The sequence below is a fragment of the Sphaeramia orbicularis genome, chromosome 14 (genome assembly GCF_902148855.1).
Source record: "Sphaeramia orbicularis chromosome 14, fSphaOr1.1, whole genome shotgun sequence".
Taxonomy (NCBI): Eukaryota; Metazoa; Chordata; class Actinopteri; order Kurtiformes; family Apogonidae; genus Sphaeramia; species Sphaeramia orbicularis.
In genome coordinates, this window is record NC_043970.1 from 33,966,403 (window position 1) to 33,989,294 (window position 22,892).

A 22,892-nucleotide genomic window follows, 5' to 3' on the forward strand; every position below is an offset into this window, starting at 1 on the left:
GGAGATGCAAGAGCACCAACTAGGTTTTAAACAGGTGATATAGCCAAACAAGAGGCAAGATATCATCAAGACTGGAACCAACCATGGCATTCTATCAACAAAACACAATCCAGAATGAAAAATAACAAAAGATGCCTCACCTTAACCCTCTCCTCAGGGTGTTTGACCACTTTGTCACTAAGAAATTTGGTGGGAATAAATCCCTGGACGCCATTGTCCAACCTGGACCGCACACCAATAGCCTGACCTGGACATGAACCGCTGTCGAAATGATTCCAAACCTAAAACAGACGAACAAAAATGGGTCTAGTCGCGCTCAACAGCAGATGGCGGTTTAATGTCAAATTATCAGCTCTCTTTGGTGATCTGGTACCTCGCTGAGTTCAGGGAAGTTGTCCTGCTGGCAGAAAGGACACTGCCACAGTCCTGTGGCATCGTTACGGATTGCCTGATCATAGCTTTCGCCCTGAGGCCGCCGGTGAGCGATGCCTGTTACTATACTGGTGATCAGCTTACCTGGAGGGGAAAAAAGGTCATGAGTCATGAACCATATCTGTTTATAAGATGAAAAACAAAAGAGCTGATAGAAGCACTTCTTTTCTGTTGTAATCAGTGCTACTCATACATTCTCAAATATCCTGCACTATTACAACTAGTGGAAAACATTTAATTGAATACAATTACATTTGGTTAAGTCAACTACATTAAAATCATTGATGTTTCATTGATTGATTGTTTATTACCGATATAAAAGGTCTCTGGAGTCTCCTTGGTGAGCAGATTGAAGACCTCCTCAGTGTTGGGGACTCTGTAAGGAACTCTCAGATCTTTGTACCTGCAGCTCAGCTCAGCACGAATATCATACAGAGTTATTCCCTTGTTGCCATAGCCCTACAGAGAAAAAAAAACAAAAAAAGAAAAAGATGCAATGATTAAAGGACTGCAAAGATACTGTACTAATGAATATTAAAAACACATGTCTGTGAGTGTATTTAAAGTTACACTGAAGGAAATTAGGTAGAAAAAAAGCACATTGTGTTCTGGAGCCATATCATAAAGATTTGTCATCAACTTGCAAAACAACATTTCTGTATAACCAAGAAATTAGTTAAATGAGACAATAAACAAGTTGTAACCTGTCTCTCCAGCTCCTCTGCAAAAGCATCCAGGTCCAGATCTTTGAGACGTTCTGGGTTTTCCAAGATCTCCTCCAGCGCTCCGGCTGGGTTGGCATCTTCTGCAGACTCATCATACTCAAGGGCGTCGACAGCCATCTTGCGAGCCCACTCATATGTCTCAGGGTGAACCCGGGAGCCATCCAGAACCTCAATGTAGGAGTCAGTGCTGTTGGAAGATTTTAAGGATATTTCATGCTGAATAGTACTAACGTCACAGAACAGCACATCGTAATATCATTACATACGAAGGCAACATGAAGAGTGATGCCTATGCCTTGAGCTTTACTAGGAACACACCTGTCTCCAAGAGATGCAGTATCGATCTTGATAAAACCAGCGCAGTTGATAAAAACCTTGGGTCCCATATGACACATTGTGACAAGTTGGGTCCTGTTTTCCAGACGAGTGTTGTTCTGCTTCAGAATCTGCAGAATTTCAATTTCACTGGTTAGTAGATCCATTAAATACTAAAATCTACAATTTATACATGTTCTTAATGTTATCACCAAAAACACATACCTTCAGCAGGTGGGAACCCTTCCTGGGTCCCAGACCACAGACGTACTGAACCAGGCTCTGAGTGTGAGGATGGGCAATGGCCCGATTCACATCCACGCCAACCTCATTGGCACGGTTGATGAATTCACAGTAAAGAGCATTGAGCAGATCCTCCTTCACCACATGTTCCTGGGAAGAGCAGAAGAGAAAAAGACATCAGTCACTTAAAAGAACAATCTCCAGAAAACTGCAGACATAGAGGTTATCTATTATATTCCGGTGGTTTTGGTCGTGATTTTCTTCCAGTTATAATTGTGCTTTTATTTGATTATTTCACTTTGTCTACTGTCAGTGTGGTTTGCAAAATATGCGTTAAATATATTGAATATATTAAAAATGTCATAAATTTTTAGTCTTACAAAGCTTTTTAGTTTGGCTTTTAATTACTTTTGTTTCAGCTGGTTTTACTAGTACATCAATATTTTGACTTTTTCAGCTTGAAAAACTAAGCATTTCAAGTTTAGTTTATTTAGTTTGAGTTTCTCAGGAATTAGAAGCTGAAAAACATAGGATGGAAGAATGCCCAATGTCAAATTTGATGTACAAACTGTTGTTTTGAAATGATACGGACCAAAATCAGTTTTAGTTTATTGCACTGTATTTTTTTTTTTTTTGTTTCGTGTTGTTTTTATTTCTATTGCAGTTGACAAAATGATTTTTTCACTTGAAGTCTTATTTTTAATTTTTGTTAATTATAGTAACCTTGATTGACACAGACACCTTAGTGTCTTAATGTTTCTTAAAAGTAAAGCAATAAACAATTAACATAACTCTACCAATGACTTAAGGAAGATGGGCTCTGTGCGCCAAATTTTCCAAATATCACAGAAATGTTCTTAATTTTAATTGACTCATCCACATAAAGTAAGGTAAGGCCAAACAACCCTATCTTCTTTCATCTCTTACCTGATGTGGATGCAGTTTGAGGCAAAGAATATCTTCATCGGTGCTGCAGACTTGAGCATATTCCACCAGAGGATCTTGGATCTTCCTGGCAATGGACACAGCTTGCCGTAGTAAAGGAGGATAATCCCTGAAATCAACCTGCATGAGAAATAGACGGTCAGATAATCAGTTGGAAGTTAATGAACACTGACACCACTCATGACAATTCTGTTTCTGTATGGAAAGGGTTGTATGTGTGGAAAGTTTATTACCTCAGACTTCTTGCTGTTCATGTACAGCTTGGCCAGTTCATTGTCAACAAGCTCCACTCCAACAGCGGGCAGAGATGACTCCTGCTCAAGTTCACTGATAGTCCTCTTGATGTCCTCCATGATCATTTGGGCATCTCTGCATGCAAGACAGGTATGGAATAATGTTTTACTAAAATCCTACACTTCAGATTTACTTCAACATGTAAATAATATGCAAAGCATGGACATGTAACAGCAGAAACATGAAACACTCACCTGTTCTCCCCAGCAACTGCAACCACATGAGGTTTCTTACTGGACAAAAACCTTTTGAGATTCTCAATGTCATTTGCCTGAAGATGATATAGAGAGAAGATGAATGACAATGCATTCAAGAACATTTGATTCTATAACATTAAAACCCTTGACAGATTGTCAACTGCTTGTACCTTCTTCTCTCTCTCATCCTCCCTAAAGGCATTCCTCCTCTTCATGAAGTAGGGCAATCGCAAGAAGTCCACCACCTCTCCCTCTCCGTTGATGAGTGCACAGAACACAGGTGTATCTCTGTCAGGACAAAACCCCAAAATTAGGAATGTTTGTATAATTATGTAATTTCCACTAAAAATGCATTTCTCTTAAAAGCAGTGATTTTTGGGAACTTGTACACCTGGGATGACATGCCATACCTGCTGGGTGCATAGGCTACTCCCAACACCCGGATGCCTTTGCCCTGACTCTCATCCATAAGGTCATCATCTTCCTCAACCTGCTGATCTGGCCTGTACGGTGCCACCTTAAGCCAGTTATATAAGCGGCGACAACATGACTGCAAAAAACACAACATTTAGAATGACTTTTATGTATGACACCATTACCCACAGTTTTACGACATGTTTTATATTATGCTAAATAATTTCCAATTTAACTGAGATATATGAAGGCAGATAAGATAATACAACAACTAGACAGATTTACTGTAGACATCAGGCCACATTACCCTGACAATGCTCTCTTTGGCCTCAGCAGTCAGCTTGCTCTTGAGCTCTTTGGCCATCTGTGGGTAGAGGAACTGATTTAGAGCTCTCTCTATGGCCAAGGTTCGCTGCCTGTTCCACTCCTGCACTTGGTGACTGAACTCGTCCCTGTAGTAGAACTGTTTGATTTCATCAAAGTAAGTCTGGTCCCCGGCGTACCTGAAAAGACACAGAGTGAAAGTGTGTTTTTTTTTTTTTTATTACCAGAGTAATAACTCAAAAGCCCTGTGCTCTACTGTCAAGCTTGTAGATTAAAAAACTACAAGTTCCAGTCTAAAACTCAGAGAAATTAAACTCAAGGGAGCTATCCTACTTATCAAACCTTCTCTCCTACAACATCTAAGCTACAGATGCTAACCCAAAAATGACAACAAACTGTTACATCCCGTTCTGTGTGTCTGGTAAATGTCTTACTGCAATGGGATGTGCTTAAGCTATTTATTATAAAGAATCATAAAAACCTCTAATGTTCCTCATCTGGATAATTATAAATATTTTAAGTGTAGACAGCCCCATCAGGCTACAACTATATTAGCAGTCCAACGTCATACTACAGAGCTAAGACCCACTTACCCTTTGACCCCTATAAGGTCAATACAGATGTCAATGGTGAGCAGCCCTTCATCCTCTGCCAAGCACATCTTCAAAAACTGATCACCATTTAGCTCTTTCACAGGTTTGTTCTTAAGATACTTGAAGGAGTAGGCAAAATGAGCTTCATCTACTTCCTAAAGGAAGTGAGCAAATGTTAAAAAAGGTTTAGGACAGTGCTTTAAAAAACACAGACTCATGAGTAACGTTTTGTTAAATGTCAGAGATAAAACATGCTAATACCTTTTTCCCTTTCTTGGTAGGCTTAATGTTGATCTTGGCTCTTTCTTGGAAGGTCTGTCGCAGGACGTGCCTCACCAAAGGTTCCCGAGCAATTTGCATAGCTACCATGTACCTGGTCCCTTCCAGCACAGCCTCTGGGGTGGTGAACTGACTGCAAACGTAGTCTTTGGCCAGCTCCACAGGCTCAGCTGGGAACTGCTCTGTCTCGTGACGCTGGTAACTGTCTCTCAGATTTTCTCCGAACTGCTCTGGAGTCAATCCAAACTTTTTAGCTAAGCCATCTTAAGTAAAATAAATAGGAAAAAACAAAGAGAAAGAAGAGTTACCACTGCAGTGAATGAGAAAGGGGTATACATTAAATGCTAGTGAATACTGACTTCTTGGCATGTCCATTAAAAGAAAAAGACTTACCGAGACCTACACTCTGACAGATGCTGTACATATCCCTGCGAGAAGCCAGCTTGAGATCAGGTCCTTTCTGCTCTTCTTCTTCCTCCTCCACCTCTAATTCTTCCTCCTCACCTACAGGCAGTTAGCATTAGTCTGCTTTAACATCATCAAAACAGGATAAAAGTTCATACAGCAGTCTGAATAACAACTGAACATGTTGACAGGTCACATCATCATTACAGACTAATTTAGCTCCATCTGTCTTACCATCTTCTGACACTTCTTTGATCTTTTTGAGCCTCTTCTTGTTGGCCTTGGCAGCATTCTGCATCTTAGGGATGTCTCGGCCATAGTAGAGCAGAAAGTGGTTGTACACATCACCCAGCTCTTCAAGAGTTTGCACATCTTTCAGTCTACAAAAAACAGTGACAGATACTGTATTGTTTATGGTGCAGGAGGATGGTCCTAATAAATACCTTACATAAGAACCCACTTTGAATTACTTGAGTCTCTCTTCTTTTGTGAACTAAAGACATACCTCTCCATGTCGGCGGTGTCGAGGGGACGGATGCCATCAGCCAATGGTTTGTCAGGATCAGCGGAGATCTGCTCAAATTGGAAAGACTGCATCTTCTGAAACAGACGGGTAAGGTTCTGCTTCCTGGTCTTCAGCTGTGTCCACTGGTGGGTTTTAAAATGAAATGAGGATTACAGGTCAATAAATCATGTTATTAAAAATAGGATTTTCTCTTTCACATTGATGTTCAATAAGTCTAAAGAAAACTTCTGTTTTCACCTTTTCATCCCACTGCCACACCTTCCACAGGTCATTAATGTTCAGCTCTGGCTCCACATATTCCTTTCTGTAAAATGCTATGAATGGAACCTGAAAAAATAAGGATAGAATGGGATCACATTTAACATATATTTTTGTGGACCTACTTGTAAGACTCTTAAAGACTAAATAAAGAAATATTTAGGAAAAAATGTTTGTCACACAGGAGAGGTCACTCTACCTCAAACTGCTGATTCCTCATGAAGTTGAGAGCCTCTTTGATCTTAGCAATTGTGCTGGGACCTTTCCTGCTGAAATTTGTGGTTGTTCCTCTGTCTAGATAATCTGTGCTCTCCTGTTTAAGGCACAAATAGAATGTTACTATATTTGTATAAAGATACATGAGACAAAATCCAAAATGTTTTGGCCCATGGAAGAACAATCAGCTGAGGTACACTGAATTTCAAGAAAGTTATCAATACATTTTTGCATGGCAAAGGTCATACCTGCATGGAAATAGTGAGGGTTGAAAACCCATGTCTAAAGATCCACTCTGCTTCCTCTTCCAGCTCATCATCCTCAGCAGGTTTAACAGGGATGGCTCTTAACTAAGATAAAGAGAATGTCAAGCAAGTCATACATATAAATCTACTATAAAGCAAAGTGTTACACATCAATGGGGTCAATAAAGGAATATCACAAAATTGAAACTAAACTGCAAGCAACAAAAACACTGTAGTAGAGACCAGCAAACACACCCACCTGGAACCTCTCAGGCATGTCTGTTGAGCGGATCTCATTGTCCTGGTCGGTCATGTGACTACTTTCCAGCTCGCTGGGCTCATAGATCTCAAAGATGCTCTTTCTCCCTTGCCTCCTCTTAATCTGTTTCTTGGGTCGGTCCCAACCCTCCTCATCCTGGTCCTCTTCCTCCTCCTCACCTTGGTCATAAGCATCTGCATCAAAGTCAGCGAAGTCAAAGTCGCCACCAAAAATCTCCTGGGCTTCCTGGAGAGCTCTGTGGAAGGATGAACAATCATTTGTTAGGGCAGCTCATCATTTTCTATTTCATACTTGTATTTCCTAGTATGCATCAGTACTTTTTATTGACTATGAAGGCCTATTTCAGTATTACAGTGGCCCTGTATAGTAAAAGAAAACTGAGGCAAATGTTTAATTGAAAGGCAATGGCATAATGTTAGTTATTCAGAACACTCACGCATCTGTGTATCCTGGAAATTTCTTCTTCTTCTTGGTGATAGGTTGGCCATCATCATCCACAATAAAGTCATCAATATCTAGGAATAACAGAAGAATTTTTTAAAATATAAATAATTTGTGTGACATCAACTATTATGTCTACTTTTTAGAAAATAATCAATAACCCTATTAATTAAAAATAATAAACCCCTTCTACCCTACCTGATTCCTCTTCTTCTCCCTCTTCATCATCATCTGCTTGTTGGAGAGGTTCATCAACAGCCTCGCCTTCTTCCAGCTCACCCTCTCCATCTCCATCCCCATGAAAGATTTCATCCGCAATCAAGTCTTTCTCATCATCGTCTTCTTCATCATCGTCCATTGTTTTGACGCGATCATATTTCTTCTTCTGCAAGACAAAAGGGGCACAAAATCAGCCCAGTGAACAGCAAATAAACAGGGTTCAAAAATACACAGAACACTGAATGAAAATTCTATGCTGACAAACAACAAAAAACAGAGATGATGCATTGAACCATTCTTACCCTCCTCTTCACTTTAACACCCAAGTTTTCCTCAATGAGGTCAAGATCATCATCGTCCAGGTAATCATCATAATCTGTCAAAAGGAGCAAGTGTCAAGGCGTCAGTTTCTGTTTTAATGAGTTGTATTATATTAGCAACAAAATGATTTTATAAACTAAACTACACAATGACTGAGTAAAATTGAACTGGTAAAGGATGATTTTTTCTACATCATAATGCTTGCTTAGATTAGTATTTTCCAGTGATTAAAAAATAATATAAGTAACTAATGCTAAGACTAATGTTATTTATTTATAATTTTTTTTTTTACATAAAAAACAAATCTTACTTCTCACATTTTTCCCAAGCACCTGTTCTTATTGTGCTTTAAATAGGAGTTAATGAAACATCAGTTAGTCAATCAGTCTGTCCGTCAGTCTGTCTATCGATCATGAAAGGCTTTTTAAAAATCTTTTACAGAAAGAATAATTAAGCCAGAAAATAATAATTAATGATTAATCAATAAAATACTTCTTAATTACAGATCCTATATTTTCAGTCTGCATACCTGCAGTGAGCTACTGAGCCATATTATTTCTCTACAAAACGCAATTATGTGAAAATATCCCCCAACAGCCAAGATTCAACATCAAGCAGCAGCTGCACAGATTAATGCAACAAATATGCAAATGGACCCACAACATATGGAGCTGGGAACAGGGGAAATAACCTGCTTAGCATGATCAACAGATGCCAAAAATATGCTTGAGGTCTGCTCAGGTTGTCTAGAATATAATCATTACTGTGCACCAAAGATGTGTCTTTGTTGCATGTTTAAAACAATGCACTGTTTTTCATGGTAATCAATTAGCAGAAGGGCACAGCAAGGAGGAATCTGTTACATTTTGGAGCAGACCCTTTTTACTCTCTTGCATTTCATGATTGAGCATCTGAGTGTATAATAAGATTACCGGGCCTTTGTGTAGGTACGCCACTGAGTGTCCTTTTAGTTTCCCTGTGTCATGATCCTTATGCAAAAATGAAATACTCTAACTGCCTTTTAGTATTCTCAGAGTACTGAATACAACATTAACATCTCATAGACAGAAAAGCATATATGTTGCTTATATCACATATGTTAGTGTTATGTTTATTGGAGAAACAAAACAGGACAACAGCACATTATGACAATCTTTAACAAATTATCCAGATAAAAATAAAAATCATTTGTATTGGGACCTCAGAAACAATCACAACATCACACAGAACACTGTACAGCAGATATTATATAATAAAAACACAGGGAAGACTTACTGCGTTTTTTTCGTCGATGCTTAACTTCCTCTTCCGAATCACTACCCTCTCCACTACCACTCCTTTGAGGCTCTTCATCCTCATCAGCCTCTTCCTCTCCATCATCAATAAGTCCACGTAAATTGCCTTGCTCATCCTGATCCTCCGTATTTTCTTCCTCTTCTTCATCTGTGAAAAACTTACAGTGAGTGGTCCACACGTAACCTGATGCAACCTCACTGCTAAAGGAAAACAGTAAAAAATCTTACCATCATCCTCCATAAACCTCTGGGTTTTCTTGGGCTTTAAGTCTTTCTCCTCAAACTCCTCTTCTGACTCCTCAGCTTCACTTTCAATAAAGTCTGACATGTTTGCAGGTCCTGCAAAATAGTACAAGATAACAGATAAACATGAGTTGAGCATTTCAACACATACCATATCATAATGTCATAATGCTAGTGATATTTAACAAACCTCTGATTCTGTATGACTTATTCTAATAATGTGTTCTCCTATCCTGTATGAACTGCAATAATTATAGTTACGTAATAATTCATATTTTGAGGTTAAACGTAATGTAATAATTATTATATAACAATACATCTAATAAAGAACGACTCGGTTGCATTGTTCATAATCCTTTCTGCTAGAATCATACAAGAGCAACGTTGTACGTCCAACTAACCGAGGGATTTAACTGCAGTGTTTGACCCATAAAAAGAAGCTACAAAGACTTTATATTAGTGTTTTTTTCTTCGTCTGTTTTCTTCGTCTACGTGTCTGCTGTTGCAGATTTGGTTATTTATATACACCTTTGTAAAGTACCACCTCTTTTCTCAAAAATGAAACTTTTTATTGTTCGGTTCTAGAGCTACCGGCATCTTACATCCTACCCCAGAAAAAGGCAAAGAATGTCGCAATGCACACTTCTACCAGTGACTGAGAGAACAAATCCAACATTTAGTGACTGTTTATGCTAACCCACACAGGGGAACGTTCAATTCACAATGTTTTAGATGGAAAATGTCTGGTTGCCGCAAAAGATTGTTAATAAAAGATAATTTAAGAAAACCAATCACTCACGTTAGCTAACCGTGCTAGCCCTGTTAGCATGCAGCCACACATTATCACCCAACATTAACCATGCTAGCTACCATTTATTAACGTCTGAACACTATACATTTGTACTGTATTGTATCCACTAACCTGATAGATGACAAATACAACAGGACCCAAATAAATGTTATAAAAGTAAAACAAGGCCTCTCACATAACTTCGCAGTCTAACGCATTGGAGTATGTTAGCCTAGCATAAGAAGAAATAACAACAACAGCTAGCTTAACTGTGTTTATCAAGTTGATGGCTGTTTAGTAACCGGTGCAATGTAAAGGTCGCAGAAGATCGCGGCGAATTTGGACTTACACGTCTCAAAGCGGCGGTATACTCCGTGAATATTTACAATAATATCGTGCCTATGTTGTGTTTTGTGTTTTCGAGGAGCTTGTATTTGTAAAAATGGCCGATGAGCAGCGTGATGCCAATTCCGGGAGGCAGTGAAGGAAACTCTGTCCCTTTGCTCTCCAGAGTAACACCCCCTGCTGGTTCACCTGACAAATATAAAAGCAAACCAACACGACATACTTTACACACTGTCATTTATGCTAGATACAATACTATATTTGTGTAAAATTTTAAAATATCACATTATGCTTCCATATATTTTTAACTATATAATATCTATGTCTCCGTGCCGTGACCACTCCGGTGCGCTAGGTGGTGCTGTTTTTTACACTCCACGTTGGCACTCTGTACCTTTTCAATGACGTAGCGAAATATAATGCAAATCGCACAGAGGCATCGGCGGCTTAAAGGAATGGATATCTCAAACTGTACAGTCCTTCAAGGCTTTTTACCAACCCTTGTTTTATTTTTATCTTGTATGTTTGGACTTTCACTCGGCACGGAACTGAGTTTTGTAACATGTGGGTCAGTGATTAAACTGTTAAACATAAAACACAATGTGAGACTGCATTCGCACGACGTACGCTACGGCTCCGGTGAGTTTTCCCCAACAACCCAATTATTAAGCCTTAATAAACGGTTTTTTAGCCTTTGTCGTAAAGGTGAAACTTAACTACACTTGTAATAACCTATTAAACATATGTTATTATGTCACGGTGTTAAAATGATCCTTCTCAGTACAAACAGACTTACATTTTGACTTCTATCGTATACTGTGTCCATGTTTGTGGAGATCTAGGGACAATAACGTATAGGTTAAATGACGTTTGAGTAATATTAGTAATGCAAATCCATCTAATGCTACTTTTGGAGCTTAAAATGTTTTAGGATCGTATTTGACCCATCTCGTTTTGTGCTCAAAAGCTCTTGATACCGGTGTGTCATTTCTGTGGACAGATCAGATAAGCCACCACCTCTGCTGTCCTGTGTTATGTGACATTAGGAAATAAGGACATTCAACTTACAAAACGTCAAATTTCACCCATGAACACCACGACCTGGTTTCATTATGGCCCGGGGTGTACAGATAAGTTAAATGGGTAAAGCTCCAGAAGAGGAATCACATAAAGCTACAGTTAATACATAAATTATCACAGCAGACAGTCCATGTTGTACTGATTCCCCTTTTGGAACCACATAATCCAAAGAAACAGGTATTTGTGTTAAAAGTAGGCATGTACTCTTCCAGGCCATGATATTTATAAGTACTTTATCATTATATTGCTTTAGATTTAATAGCTGTCAGTGTTGCCCAAACTGGAATTCATTTGCAAACGTGACACCTAAGGTGCAAAGTTAAACCAGACACACCAGACTCATCTGACTTGCATTATGTTTATGCATTTGGCAGACGCTTTTTTCCAAAGCGACTTACAGGGGAAAACCAATCAAATCACTCAATCAATCAAATTTTATTTATATAGCACCAGATCACAACAAAAAAGTTATCTCATGACACTTTATATATAGAGTTGGTCAAAACCAGACTCTAAGCCAATTTACAGAAACCCAACAGAATCCTCCAGGAGCAAACACTTGTCACTGGTGACAGTGGCGAGGAAAAACTTCCCTTTAACAGGGAGAAACCTCGAGCAGACCCAGACTCCTGGAGGATGGCTGTCTCCCTTGACCAGTTGGGGTTAAAGAGAGAGGGTAAAGAAAGAGAAAAAGAGAGAGCAATAGCGATAGAGACTGGGGGAGAAGGGGGGAGTAGGGGGAGACACATGGAGGCAGTTGAGGATAAGTGAGTGATGATGATGATGAAGGCAGGAGAGAGGCAGGACCACAGCAGCAGGTCCAAAGATGATCCTCGGAAAACCTGTGATAATCCTGGGAAAAACCTTATTAAAATATTTAAAATGGAATGTCTGACAAGCATTAATTTCTTGTTTTGTGTTTTCCTGACCTTGCCTCTTTGAAAAGACTCAGCACAACTCAAATCACTGACATAATTAAGGATTCTTTGCCAGTTAAGTAAGCTTTTATGTGCAAAACAACTGTGTGTTGCTGGTCACTTTCCTGAGGGTCTGTTCATTTTAAGTATCTCTGCTCACTCTGGCTGTTTTGTGTGTTTCTTTGTGTTTGTCACAGGTAGTGGGCAACAGTCTGTAACAGGAGTGACTGCAGTGGAAGACAGCAACAGTTATTGGAGTATTCGTGGGACAAGAGACACTGTGTGTCATCGAGGTACCCCAGTGAAGTGTGGGCAGACAATTCGCCTCACCCATGTCAACACAGGTCGTAACCTCCATAGCCACTACTTTGCATCCCCGCTGTCCTCAAACCAGGTGGGTCTTATGTGTTACAAGGAGTACATAGAGTTAACTCACATAGATTTGGGAAATTATTTGTATATATGTCAGTGTAAAAAAGTGGTTCTGACAATAAACACTGCATGAACAGTAGGTCATTATATAGATGTTTATGCAAAGTTACAGCTACTTATTAATTTCATTACATACTATATCATACCATTTCGTAATATAATGACATGTTTTCAGAGACACGCCCTTCACACTTAGTGCAAATTGAGCAACAGCAGAAGGGCATTGCTGGGAACCTAATTTGACAGCAGCTCCTACACTTCAGCAAATGTACCAGATTCTGTGGGAAAATAGCCTTGGGTCAGGGAAAAACCTCTCCAATCAAGACAATGTGTCATAACACTGTCCACCTAAAATGTAATGGGGTGAAGGATGTCTACCTTGAGATGATAAAAAAAATATTGTTACTTGTCACAGATTTTGTCACAATGTTTAAATCAAGACTGTTAAATTATTGTGCAACCTGGAACAATCCTGCAAATCAGTCCCCTCATCATCTGTTTTATGGCACCTTTTAATGGAGTGATTAAAATCCCCGAACAGTAAATATTACTCTCAGTGCAAGGCCCCGGTTTATCTCATTGATTTTATGCACATTACCCACTAATAGAGTCAACTTTGGTCTGTCTTGCCTCCCTTAACCCTTAATCACTTAAAGAACCTGATGTATAATCCAGTACATTTGAAGGTATTTGATATTTGAAAGCAAAAATATTCATAAATAGCATTTTTTGTTGCTCCAGGAGGTGAGTGCATTTGGTGAGGAAGGGGAAGGTGATCACCTTGATGAGTGGACAGTACAGTGTGGGGGGACCATATGGAAACGTGAAGAGGCCGTCCACTTCCGTCACAGGGCCACTGACGCTTTGCTGTCAGTGACGGGCGAGCAGTACGGACGACCGATCCAGGGCCAGAGGGAAGTCCATGCCATGAGTAGCCCCAGCCAGCACAGCCTGTGGAAAGCCATGGAAGGGATCTTCATGAAGCCCAGTGAGAGTCCAGCAGGCAGCCGGGACTACAGTCACTCACACACCGAGTTTTGAACTTGACCTTCTTTTTTACTCTTCTCTGCTCCTGTCTGTCCCCACTGTCCTCTCTGTTTACCTGTCTTCTTACCTCCCATCTCTTTTTACATATACACCAGCAACCTCCAGTTTGTCTCTTTGTGCCCTTTTCCTGTCTTGTTTTTCTCTTTTATCGACCTTTGTCTCTGCTCTCACTGCCATCTTTTAAGGAGAATATGCCAAAGTCAGCTACCATGAATCAGGGTGCAGTGACTTTATCTCATCAAATCCATGCAAGCTTCTTTATTTTCAGTGGACAGTTATTTGGAAACACAAGTGAATCCTCAGCTAAACTCAGAACAAATGGGCCCGTGGCCTTTAGTATAATTTCAGCAGCAGTATATTTTGCCTTAATAGGTGCAGGAAGACATAATGCTACTAAAATAGTGTTTTAGATTTTAAAGGTTTTTATTACAGTGGGTTACACTTTAACATCCAAGAGGAGGTGTTGCTCGGAGCTGTTATTTATTACCATCAGCACTCACACTACAATACAAAGGATTTTTCAGCATACAGTATTTAAGTGAAGTGAGCATTTCATGGACTAAATTGAACATTGTTACACTTGTGCCTTTTACTGGTTTTAAAGAATGTTCTTGTATTCTGTGCCATTAGTTGGAAACACCAATTTGTGTGTTCAGACCGTTTATAAGCAGTGTTAATGTTTTGTCAGTCAGTATTGCCTGGACACTGTTTTCACAGTAACTGACATGAGACCACAAGCAATTTTCTTTTAGTATGATCCTTTTCAAATTGACTTGGAAAAAAAGTTTGTTATAATGTTTTTACATCTAACTGTAAACAGGGATTTATAGGTTGTATTTCACATCATTAAACTGTATTTTGTGATCACTTTGGAGTGCGAGGACAAAGTACAGTATTTTACGTTCATGCTGTCTGCATGGATGTGTGTTCGATCAGCCTTTTGTTCTAAAGGTTCACCAGAGCAACAAGCCTGCAATGAATACCTCATATTAAAGTGATCTTTTTTCTGCATAATAGCGTCAGTCATCTTTTAATTGTATGTTTTACTGACTTTCATCTGACATGATCTGATGACTCTTCACAATTGGTTCTTCCTGAATCAATTTACACAGCATACTGAAGCAACATCTAAACAACAACCAATTATAAGCACTTCTTCCTTAACTTGCTCCTTAATGGGACTTCATGATTGAATCACCTCTTTTGCCCAACTCTTTCATCTCAGAGGAAACTGAAAACAGACCAAACGATTCCAACTAAGGAAAGCTATAACTGTCTACTTGGATCATTACACTTAGCATAATGCCTTGTTTGTCCACTTAATGGCATGTTTTGGTTCATTATCTGGTGGCTAATGGGCTTTGAGGGCATCTGCTAAGGCTAATCCCATTTCAAATGAGCTACTTGTATTATGGGCCCATTGACTATTTGTCATTGACCTATAGCTACTGCCTAATTATCATGATTGAGAATGATTACACAAGCCAACACATCTTTGCAGGAATTCCCTTCTGATCCAATCTGAACTAACTGTTAAGATGCTGACTGCGGTGTGAGCACCTTTGTATGCATTTCTTAAAGCAGTCGGTAGAAGGTGAAGTTGGAAAATGAAAAGCACTCTCTCCTATGTGGCTCTGTTTGTGTGATCTCAGATATACAGAGGCATGGATGCACACTAGACCTGCTTGGAGAAATGCAGCACAGGCCCCTTAAGTAGAAGCACCCTGTGTTGTTCTTCTATTTTTAGGGCTGGTATTTATAAAAACACTGCTACTGTAATGAAAACTGACAAGCAAAGCAGCAACCCTGCTTCATACTGACTGATAAGGGATTGCTGCACAGTAAGTAACTGTCAGAGATGGTATTTCTGCTCGACACCTTGTTTAGCCCTCAAAGAGAAGGAATCTTTTACCATTGCTACATTGATGTATGGGGAATTTAGCAGCAGTTATTAGGCTGTTATTGTATCGTAGAACTTTACAGTGCTGTAATCATGAACAATAAATGATTATCAGTGATTTAAAAGAAAATACTCCCAAAAAGTATTACAAGTCATCTATTTTCTTACATTCATGGATTTGTTGTATGCATTGTGTCATTGTAAACTAAAATCCTTGGATTATGGGCTGGTAGTCAAATGAAGCAAACAGAGTTGTTCATACTCTTATGACTCTTAAAAAAAATCTGACTGAATTATTTCAATATCTCAAGGCAAACATTTTCCATAAATAAACACAAATGTCTGATTTTTCTATCAAAACAAGGTTTTATTGCATAAACATATATGGATATATTTTTAGATTAAACTGATTAAATTTGTTATTTGCATTTTTAAATATCCATTCAGTTGGTAACTATTGCTGTTTTCTTTCTCCTTTTCTAAGCAGCATGCCAAGGTCGTATTACATATCTGTGTTTAGTTTTTATCTCTATACAATCTACAAGGTAAAAGATGTTTTGGTAAAAACAAATTTCAAAAGCAACTTTCAAAAACATGAAAATCATGAACTGATCCCGTCCTGTTACAGATGAACAGTATAATAATGTAAACTTCAAAAGTGTTGATAAAAGGTCTTTCAAACGAGTTTCCCTTACATAGCCATGCAAGGATGTCTGAATGGCACAAACATTTGAGAATTGTGAAGATAAAGTGGTCTATGCTGGTTTTAAAAGGACCATGACGCTAATAGACAAAGGTGAAAACATGGTCCGTTGGTCAGATGTCAATGTGCTGAGAATATCAAAGACATAAACTGACTTACAAGGATAGCATACATTTTACAGCAGTTTATACAGGACTATGAGGCAGTGAGAACATTCCATACAAACCTAATGTGACTAAAACACACAATATACTGTATTCATTGTAAATTTTAACCATCCACAGTGAGAGACTCTAACCTAGATGGTGTGAAACAGAGATGATGATGATGTGACCTTGTATTTGCATATTTATGAAAATGCCCTCTCCTGCTCTCTGATTTGATTAATAGCTGGTAGAAACTAGAAAAAATGGCTATTACAGTATAAATTGGAAAGTCAAATATGTGACAGTAGTACATACATACCTACATTGAAATCAAGGCTGTGCCACCACAAAGAAAGATTAAATGGATTTCCCTGTCTTTCATAGACATGAAAATCTAAACAACAACATGCATACTGATTTACAGTATAATACATTTTTACTGTGGTACTTGATCTTACAAAGCTATTTTTTGTTTTAAGAGAAAGCCCTCGCCACTCGTGTTTTCTTTCCCTTCTGTCTGACTTGGACAGTATTTAAGCTTACACAGCTGCACAATAATTTAAATGAAATGCACTGTTTTGCAAAAAAAAAGAAAAAGAAAAAGAAAAAACTCCCCAAGGTATTCACTGGTTCAGTCTCCACTATGGTTGTGTCCAAAGGGAGCACCCTACAGCAAAGCATTCCACACTCTTTATGTTGCTGTTATGGCATACTGTATTTTTTATTCAGTATTAAGAAACATCAGCAACTCTGTGCCAGAAGTGGCATCTGCAGTGACAGTGACATCCTGAAGTTTACTCTGTGGTGTCACTGGGATGTTCAGTTCAGAGCAGCCCCATTACAAAAAAACAGTGCTTGTAAATGCCTGTAAGCCTCTCCAAATTTCCTCATCCCTAGACGCTTGTAAAGCTGTGGTGTGATCTCTGCTGAGCCATAAAACATAACTATGACCCCAGAAACTTCCCCAGGTACAGCAGCAGTCACCTTCAGCTTGTCAGTTCAAAGTGACAACAGTTTCAGTTATGGGGAACACAACAAAACAAAGCTTGTTTTTATTTCTTTTTTTTTCTTTTTTTTTTCTTTTTTTGCTTTAGGAAATAGACATGAATGCTCCCCGGTCCACACAAAACTGCCCTTGTGACATGTTTCTGTCACATATCGAAGGTAAAATTCAGTGGTGTTGTTCTTCACTTCTGAACACCTTGTAAACACGGTTGTTCAAGCGTTTAGCTGCAGTTCTGATTTAAACCACCAGGATGCAACCTCTTCCAAGATAACAGCTGTACCAACAGCGCATCACAGCACTCTACTTTAAATCCCTGATATATCTCACTAGTTTCTACCCTTTATACATTCTGCTGTTGAAAGGAGTAATACATTACACAAGCTAAGTAGTGCTCTATATACAATGAAATCCACAGGGGTCTGGAATTGGAGTAATTATGATGTGGTTTCATATGGCAGTGTAGATACTGGCATGCTTCTGTGTGGCCTCTATTTACCACATTTGGGCAGTATTATAATAATGAGATGCATAAATTAAACATTTTTATTACAATATGTACCTAAAAATTCCCTTGATCCGGTCCTTTTATTAGTCCAAACCTTCAAACATTAGACATTTTTGGTGTCTCTTAATTGAAACCTCTGTATATTTAAAACTCTGAGCCTGATTCAGTGTGAGTTAACATGATTCAAATCAACAAAACTGTCCATATGCAGCCACACAAATTGTAAGTAATAAATCAGTCCTGTAGAGCTAGTGTGGCTGTGATTATTCTCGACTGGTCCCTCACTGAGTATTGAGTTGTGCTCCTTGAAGATACACATAAAAATTTCATATGCCCCAAGATTACTGGACGGAGCCAAGGATGCCGACATTTAACAGAGGGTGTGATGTTTACAAATGATGAGAGGTGAGATTAAAAAATAAAGAAAATGCAGTTCAATGCTGTACCCAACATTCAGCGCCCACATTCACTTAATGCACATTCATTGTGACTCTTTTGGGGTAAGTATGCAGTTGTCCATAATATCCACTGTTTGTTTTTTTTTTTATTTAAATTAATAATGGCTCAAAGCACCTGATAAATGTTATAAACATTTTAGGTAATTAGAAAATCAAGTTTAAAGGGTGGTCTCTGTCTTGAAAACAGCAAAATAAAACCCTCTTATCACAATTTAATATATAAAAACATATTTCCTTCTCTGTTCAGTTTCCTTAAAATCACTAAGTCCAGTAACTTTACAAGGTGACATCTTCAATAGGAAACAAATATATCTCTCTTCATTGCACTTACATGCTGCTTCTATAAGTTAAACTGAAAACTAAACAAAAAAACACAACTGATTGTTCAGAGAAGTGCTTGGGTTGTGGCTGGTCCAGCTTTGGCTGTAAAGACAAGATGTGAGGTCATGGCTATTCTGTCCACTCCCCATGCTCACAGTGCAATTGGTTACTCCATGCCATTCCGCAGCATCTGATTGGCTGCAATAAGCATGACACTGATGATGAAAGCCATAGCGAAGGCGCAGATCAGGCTTTTCCTGACACACGTCTGACGATTCTTCTTCTTAGGATGCACTGAAAAGAGAAAAGATGCAAGACAGCCCAGTTACATGAAGACTTTGAACACGTTTTCACTTAGGCCTAGTACGTGATTCTCACGTAATGGTGATTTCTACTTCTGTGTATTTTCTAGACTCATTCACACACCTCTGTGAAAAGGTCTGTATGCCCATTACTGGGTCCCATTAGGATTAAAAGACAATATCTTGGAAATGCCTTGAGGGAAATTCTTGAAAAGTGGCACCAACAGTCACTTGAACTCAAAGATGAAATTATTATATTTTGGTAGCCAGAGGTCAAAGGTCATTGTATCTTCATAAAACATGTTTTTGACCAAATTCACAAGTGGTTCAGAGATTTACATGAACATCTTATGACAAATGACAGTGACATCTGACTGAAGTTAAGATTCCCTTTTATCCTCTGTTTGTCGCTCTTTTGACTTGAAGCTCTTTTTTTCTAGAGATTGTAGACCGTTGTGTGGTTTTCTATAGCAGATGAGTGCTGTGTTAATTTGAATATACTATAAGTAAGTAAAAACATTGACCTCATACATTTGTGGTAATGAGGCAGACTTCATAAAGTCTACAAGATTACAAGTCTCAACCAACTGTGTTAATAAAGGATAAGTCTTATGATTTTTTGCAATTGTGTTACTATTAACAGATCCTACAGAAGGACTAATACCAGCAATGAATTCCTCTTACAAACTAGGAGTATGACAGAGACAATCAAAGAATAACTCATGAAGATGATGGCAGGTGTCGCACTCAGCAAATCCACAACACAGTCCAAGACAATCATCTCTGACACATCATGATATTTGTGTAAGTGAGAAGAAATTAAGAAGAAGTGAAACCTCTAAAATGGCAAAAAGCGTAATTTAGTATTGATAGCATTTACATTATTTATCACATTGTGGTGTTAGTTTTAACCACTTTAAGGACTGAGACAAAACCAAGAACAAAGACAATGCTTTATGATATTTAAACATACACACTTTCTCTGTAACTTCCACGTCAGAGTGTACCGTCATTCGCGAAGTAGTGACTCTGAAAAGTCAAACTGGCATGAGTCTTATGCTTCACTGGGCAAAAATTCCATCTCTACCTTCCAGCTGTTTGTAAATCAAGTGGTCTGAGAGGACATGGGACTGCTGCATCTACTGCTTGTCTGTGTTTTCAGTCTGTAGAAAACCTGTCCTGACAGCCTGTCTAATTGCATGGTGTTTTCAGGCAGGTAAGGGCTTAAATACTTGACTGACAGCTAATTATGAGTTGCTGATCAATTTCAGTCAGATGTGACCAAGACAAGACACTCTGGCTCTATTTCATGTCTCAGTGTAGAAGCTTGGAATTGGCTTCACTTTTCCATAACAGCGTGAAATGGCGTCAGGTTGTGTGTATTTAGATTTAGGAGAGAGCTGCAGATGGAAGGTGTATATCTTCAATTCTGGAGTTTCACCCCTGGTTTCTGCTCCTGGAGTTTTAATAAAAAATGTTTGGATTTGCACCGTAATGATGAAACGTATTCCAGGACAAAATCTCAATTTACCTCTATTGTTTGTGCATTACAGCTTTAGATAATTTATTCAAAGTGTGCCTTCACTTTGAGACATAAACAAGAAAGGGACCTTGACAAAACAGCTGCTACATTTTCTGTATGCTGTCTTCATTGCACTTTTTGAACCTTGTTTCTGGAATTAAAGTTATGTCTTCTTAGTAAAATCAATGACAGAAGCTGAAATGTGCACACTACAGCAAAACCAAAGACAAGAAGAGTTGTTTTTTTTTTCTTTCTTAAGTGCTTAATCTCTGGAGTTTGAAAGAGGAAGAGGAGTAAAAGGGTAGGAGCAGATGTGTCCTCCAACAAGGCCTTGCAGCAAGAGCAACAACAAAAAGTTTCCTCCTGTCAGTCCCCTTGTCTCAGTTTGTTAGAATCACACAGTGCATCAATAAATCAAGTCAGAGCTCTGAGTGGTAGATCTAAGAGGGGCTGTGAAAGGCACTGACGTCCCATTGGACAGGAGGAAGATGGGAAGGAAGCATGAAAGGGAAAAAGTGAGGATACGGGAAGAGGGTTAAACGCACGCAGGAATGATCTACAATTGCTCTTCACCAGAGATACTGCGTACCTCTTCATCTCCTTTTTATCCTCTCTACTGGCTCTCTCTCTCATCCCTTCTAATGTCCTTTTTTTCTTCTGTCTAGCTCCTCGACACACCCTTCCTTCAACACCAGAAACTTTTGAGAGAGTGCCAAGGCAGCAGTTCCCTGATCCCTTCTTTAGCCTCTTATCTCCCTCTTCACTGTCCCTTCTCCACCAAGTTTCCCCATTTCCTCCGTGCTGTCTCTTTTTAGGTCTCCCCACAATTGCAGGCCAGTGCCCAATGGATTTATTAAGACTTTCCAAGTTTTGTAGGTTTTTTGATTTCCTTTTACCTTTGTCCTAGTCTCGCTTGGGGGATAGAAGGCAATTTCTAGTTCTGTACCATAACGAACGGGTCAGATTTAAGGCTTTGTTTCACTCCTTGTCCCTTAAACAAAAGCCTGTCTTACCACTTTGACACTCAAACATGGGACATCAGACACACCAAACAGTTCTCCTGTCTTTTTATGGCTTTGAAAATCATGGAATTGAATGCATGACCTTGAGAACAGTAGACTTTGCTATTTAATATTACAACTGTTTTCATGAATTTGCATCATAAGAGCAACACTGTAGAGAACTGATGAATATTCCTGTTGATGATACAGCTGTACACAGGAAATGAAGGATGTCACCTTCAATCTCACTGAAGAAAGACTCTGAAAGTTGCTAAGAAGTCCTTGGACTCAATGTTTAAGGAAGTATGATTTTTGCTCCCTGATAGTTGAGGATTTGAAAAACTCTTGCTTTATCTTTCCCACTTTATTCAGCTACAGACTTCAGATTGAATTTTCTCTTGCAATGTGAGATATCAATTTTCTTATCTGAACTTTCTTCTCTCACTCCTGAGTATTTCCTGCTCCATTTTTCTCTGCTTAACTTTATCTCCCACCCAAAATGTTCTGTTGTTCGGGTAGATTTCACAGGATTTTATAATGCAGATCCTGTTTTATTCATTGCATAATCTGAGTTGTCAGCTACTTCTGAGTCTATTGCTTTATAATGGTCTTTACATGTATATCAGAACTGATACAACCAACCAATTAAATGACTGTTTGATTAAAAATCATCTTGATTTTAACATGAAAACCAAGCTTTGGTTGAAAAATTCATTATTTTTTGTAATACATCTGCACTAGATCAGAAAGTCACTTTTCATTGTACCTGCTCCATACACTGTGGAACTGAATTGAACTGAAAAGGCTCCTTATATTGTATACAAAATGACTTATCTCTTAATTTAGAAAATAATCATCAGATTAACTGATAGTGAAAATAATATTTTGTCACTACACAGACTTACAATCTTCACTTTGTCTTGGCGCAGCACAGAGCCAAAGCCAGGAGGCAAGTTTCATTTAACATAAACACTGGGAGCAGGAGATAAAGATAAGATGGTTCTACACAAAGTTTAAAAAATCCAAGCATCTCATTACTGTACACAAACAGAAAACTCCATATTATAATACCTACTTTTATTTTATCGCTTGAACAGCAGGTTTTTACTTGACTCTACTGCAGTTTATTGGTGTATTTTGGAGCCTTGGATATTGTGAGAAAATCTGTCTGGTGCCTTATAATCAGACTAATCACGCCACAGCAGTG

The 22,892-nt window shown here is 38.7% G+C and overlaps 3 protein-coding genes across 6 annotated transcripts in view; 1 reads left to right on the forward strand and 2 right to left on the reverse strand.

Moving 5' to 3' along the window:
• supt6h (SPT6 homolog, histone chaperone and transcription elongation factor) overlaps positions 1–10,610 on the reverse strand; it is a 15,993-nt gene extending 5,383 nt beyond the window's left edge. The window contains exons 1-27 of one of the 3 annotated variants that reach the window (XM_030153694.1): positions 10,400–10,610; positions 9,196–9,306; positions 8,948–9,115; positions 7,654–7,727; positions 7,331–7,517; positions 7,128–7,206; positions 6,671–6,926; positions 6,415–6,516; positions 6,150–6,263; positions 5,930–6,019; positions 5,672–5,814; positions 5,401–5,546; positions 5,155–5,265; positions 4,744–5,024; positions 4,483–4,637; positions 3,873–4,068; positions 3,562–3,701; positions 3,322–3,439; positions 3,149–3,225; positions 2,894–3,029; positions 2,643–2,780; positions 1,698–1,865; positions 1,476–1,603; positions 1,137–1,344; positions 744–891; positions 374–516; positions 141–281 (exon numbers count right to left, since the gene is read on the reverse strand). In XM_030153694.1, the coding sequence (XP_030009554.1) occupies positions 141–281; positions 374–516; positions 744–891; positions 1,137–1,344; positions 1,476–1,603; positions 1,698–1,865; positions 2,643–2,780; positions 2,894–3,029; positions 3,149–3,225; positions 3,322–3,439; positions 3,562–3,701; positions 3,873–4,068; positions 4,483–4,637; positions 4,744–5,024; positions 5,155–5,265; positions 5,401–5,546; positions 5,672–5,814; positions 5,930–6,019; positions 6,150–6,263; positions 6,415–6,516; positions 6,671–6,926; positions 7,128–7,206; positions 7,331–7,517; positions 7,654–7,727; positions 8,948–9,115; positions 9,196–9,306; positions 10,400–10,583 (3,942 nt within the window). In that variant the 5' untranslated portion in view covers positions 10,584–10,610. Of the gene's footprint in view, positions 1–140; positions 282–373; positions 517–743; positions 892–1,136; positions 1,345–1,475; positions 1,604–1,697; positions 1,866–2,642; positions 2,781–2,893; positions 3,030–3,148; positions 3,226–3,321; positions 3,440–3,561; positions 3,702–3,872; positions 4,069–4,482; positions 4,638–4,743; positions 5,025–5,154; positions 5,266–5,400; positions 5,547–5,671; positions 5,815–5,929; positions 6,020–6,149; positions 6,264–6,414; positions 6,517–6,670; positions 6,927–7,127; positions 7,207–7,330; positions 7,518–7,653; positions 7,728–8,947; positions 9,116–9,195; positions 9,307–10,132; positions 10,266–10,349 lie in introns of those variants that run through there. The other 2 variants (XM_030153695.1, XM_030153696.1) reach the window with 2 other exon arrangements.
• Positions 10,611–10,756: 146 nt separating this feature from the next.
• Positions 10,757–14,832, forward strand: sdf2 (stromal cell-derived factor 2). Its single transcript, XM_030154834.1, has 3 exons — positions 10,757–10,984; positions 12,540–12,736; positions 13,516–14,832. Exons 1-3 carry the CDS (start codon positions 10,765–10,767, stop codon positions 13,813–13,815), a joined length of 717 nt encoding a protein of 238 aa, XP_030010694.1. The 5' UTR covers positions 10,757–10,764; the 3' UTR covers positions 13,816–14,832.
• Positions 14,833–17,650: 2,818 nt separating this feature from the next.
• caln2 (calneuron 2) overlaps positions 17,651–22,892 on the reverse strand; it is a 35,656-nt gene continuing 30,414 nt past the window's right edge. For both annotated transcript variants that reach the window (XM_030154876.1, XM_030154877.1), the window contains exon 6: positions 17,651–19,154. In XM_030154876.1, the coding sequence (XP_030010736.1) occupies positions 19,027–19,154 (128 nt within the window). In that variant the 3' untranslated portion in view covers positions 17,651–19,026. The remainder of the gene's footprint in view (positions 19,155–22,892) is intronic.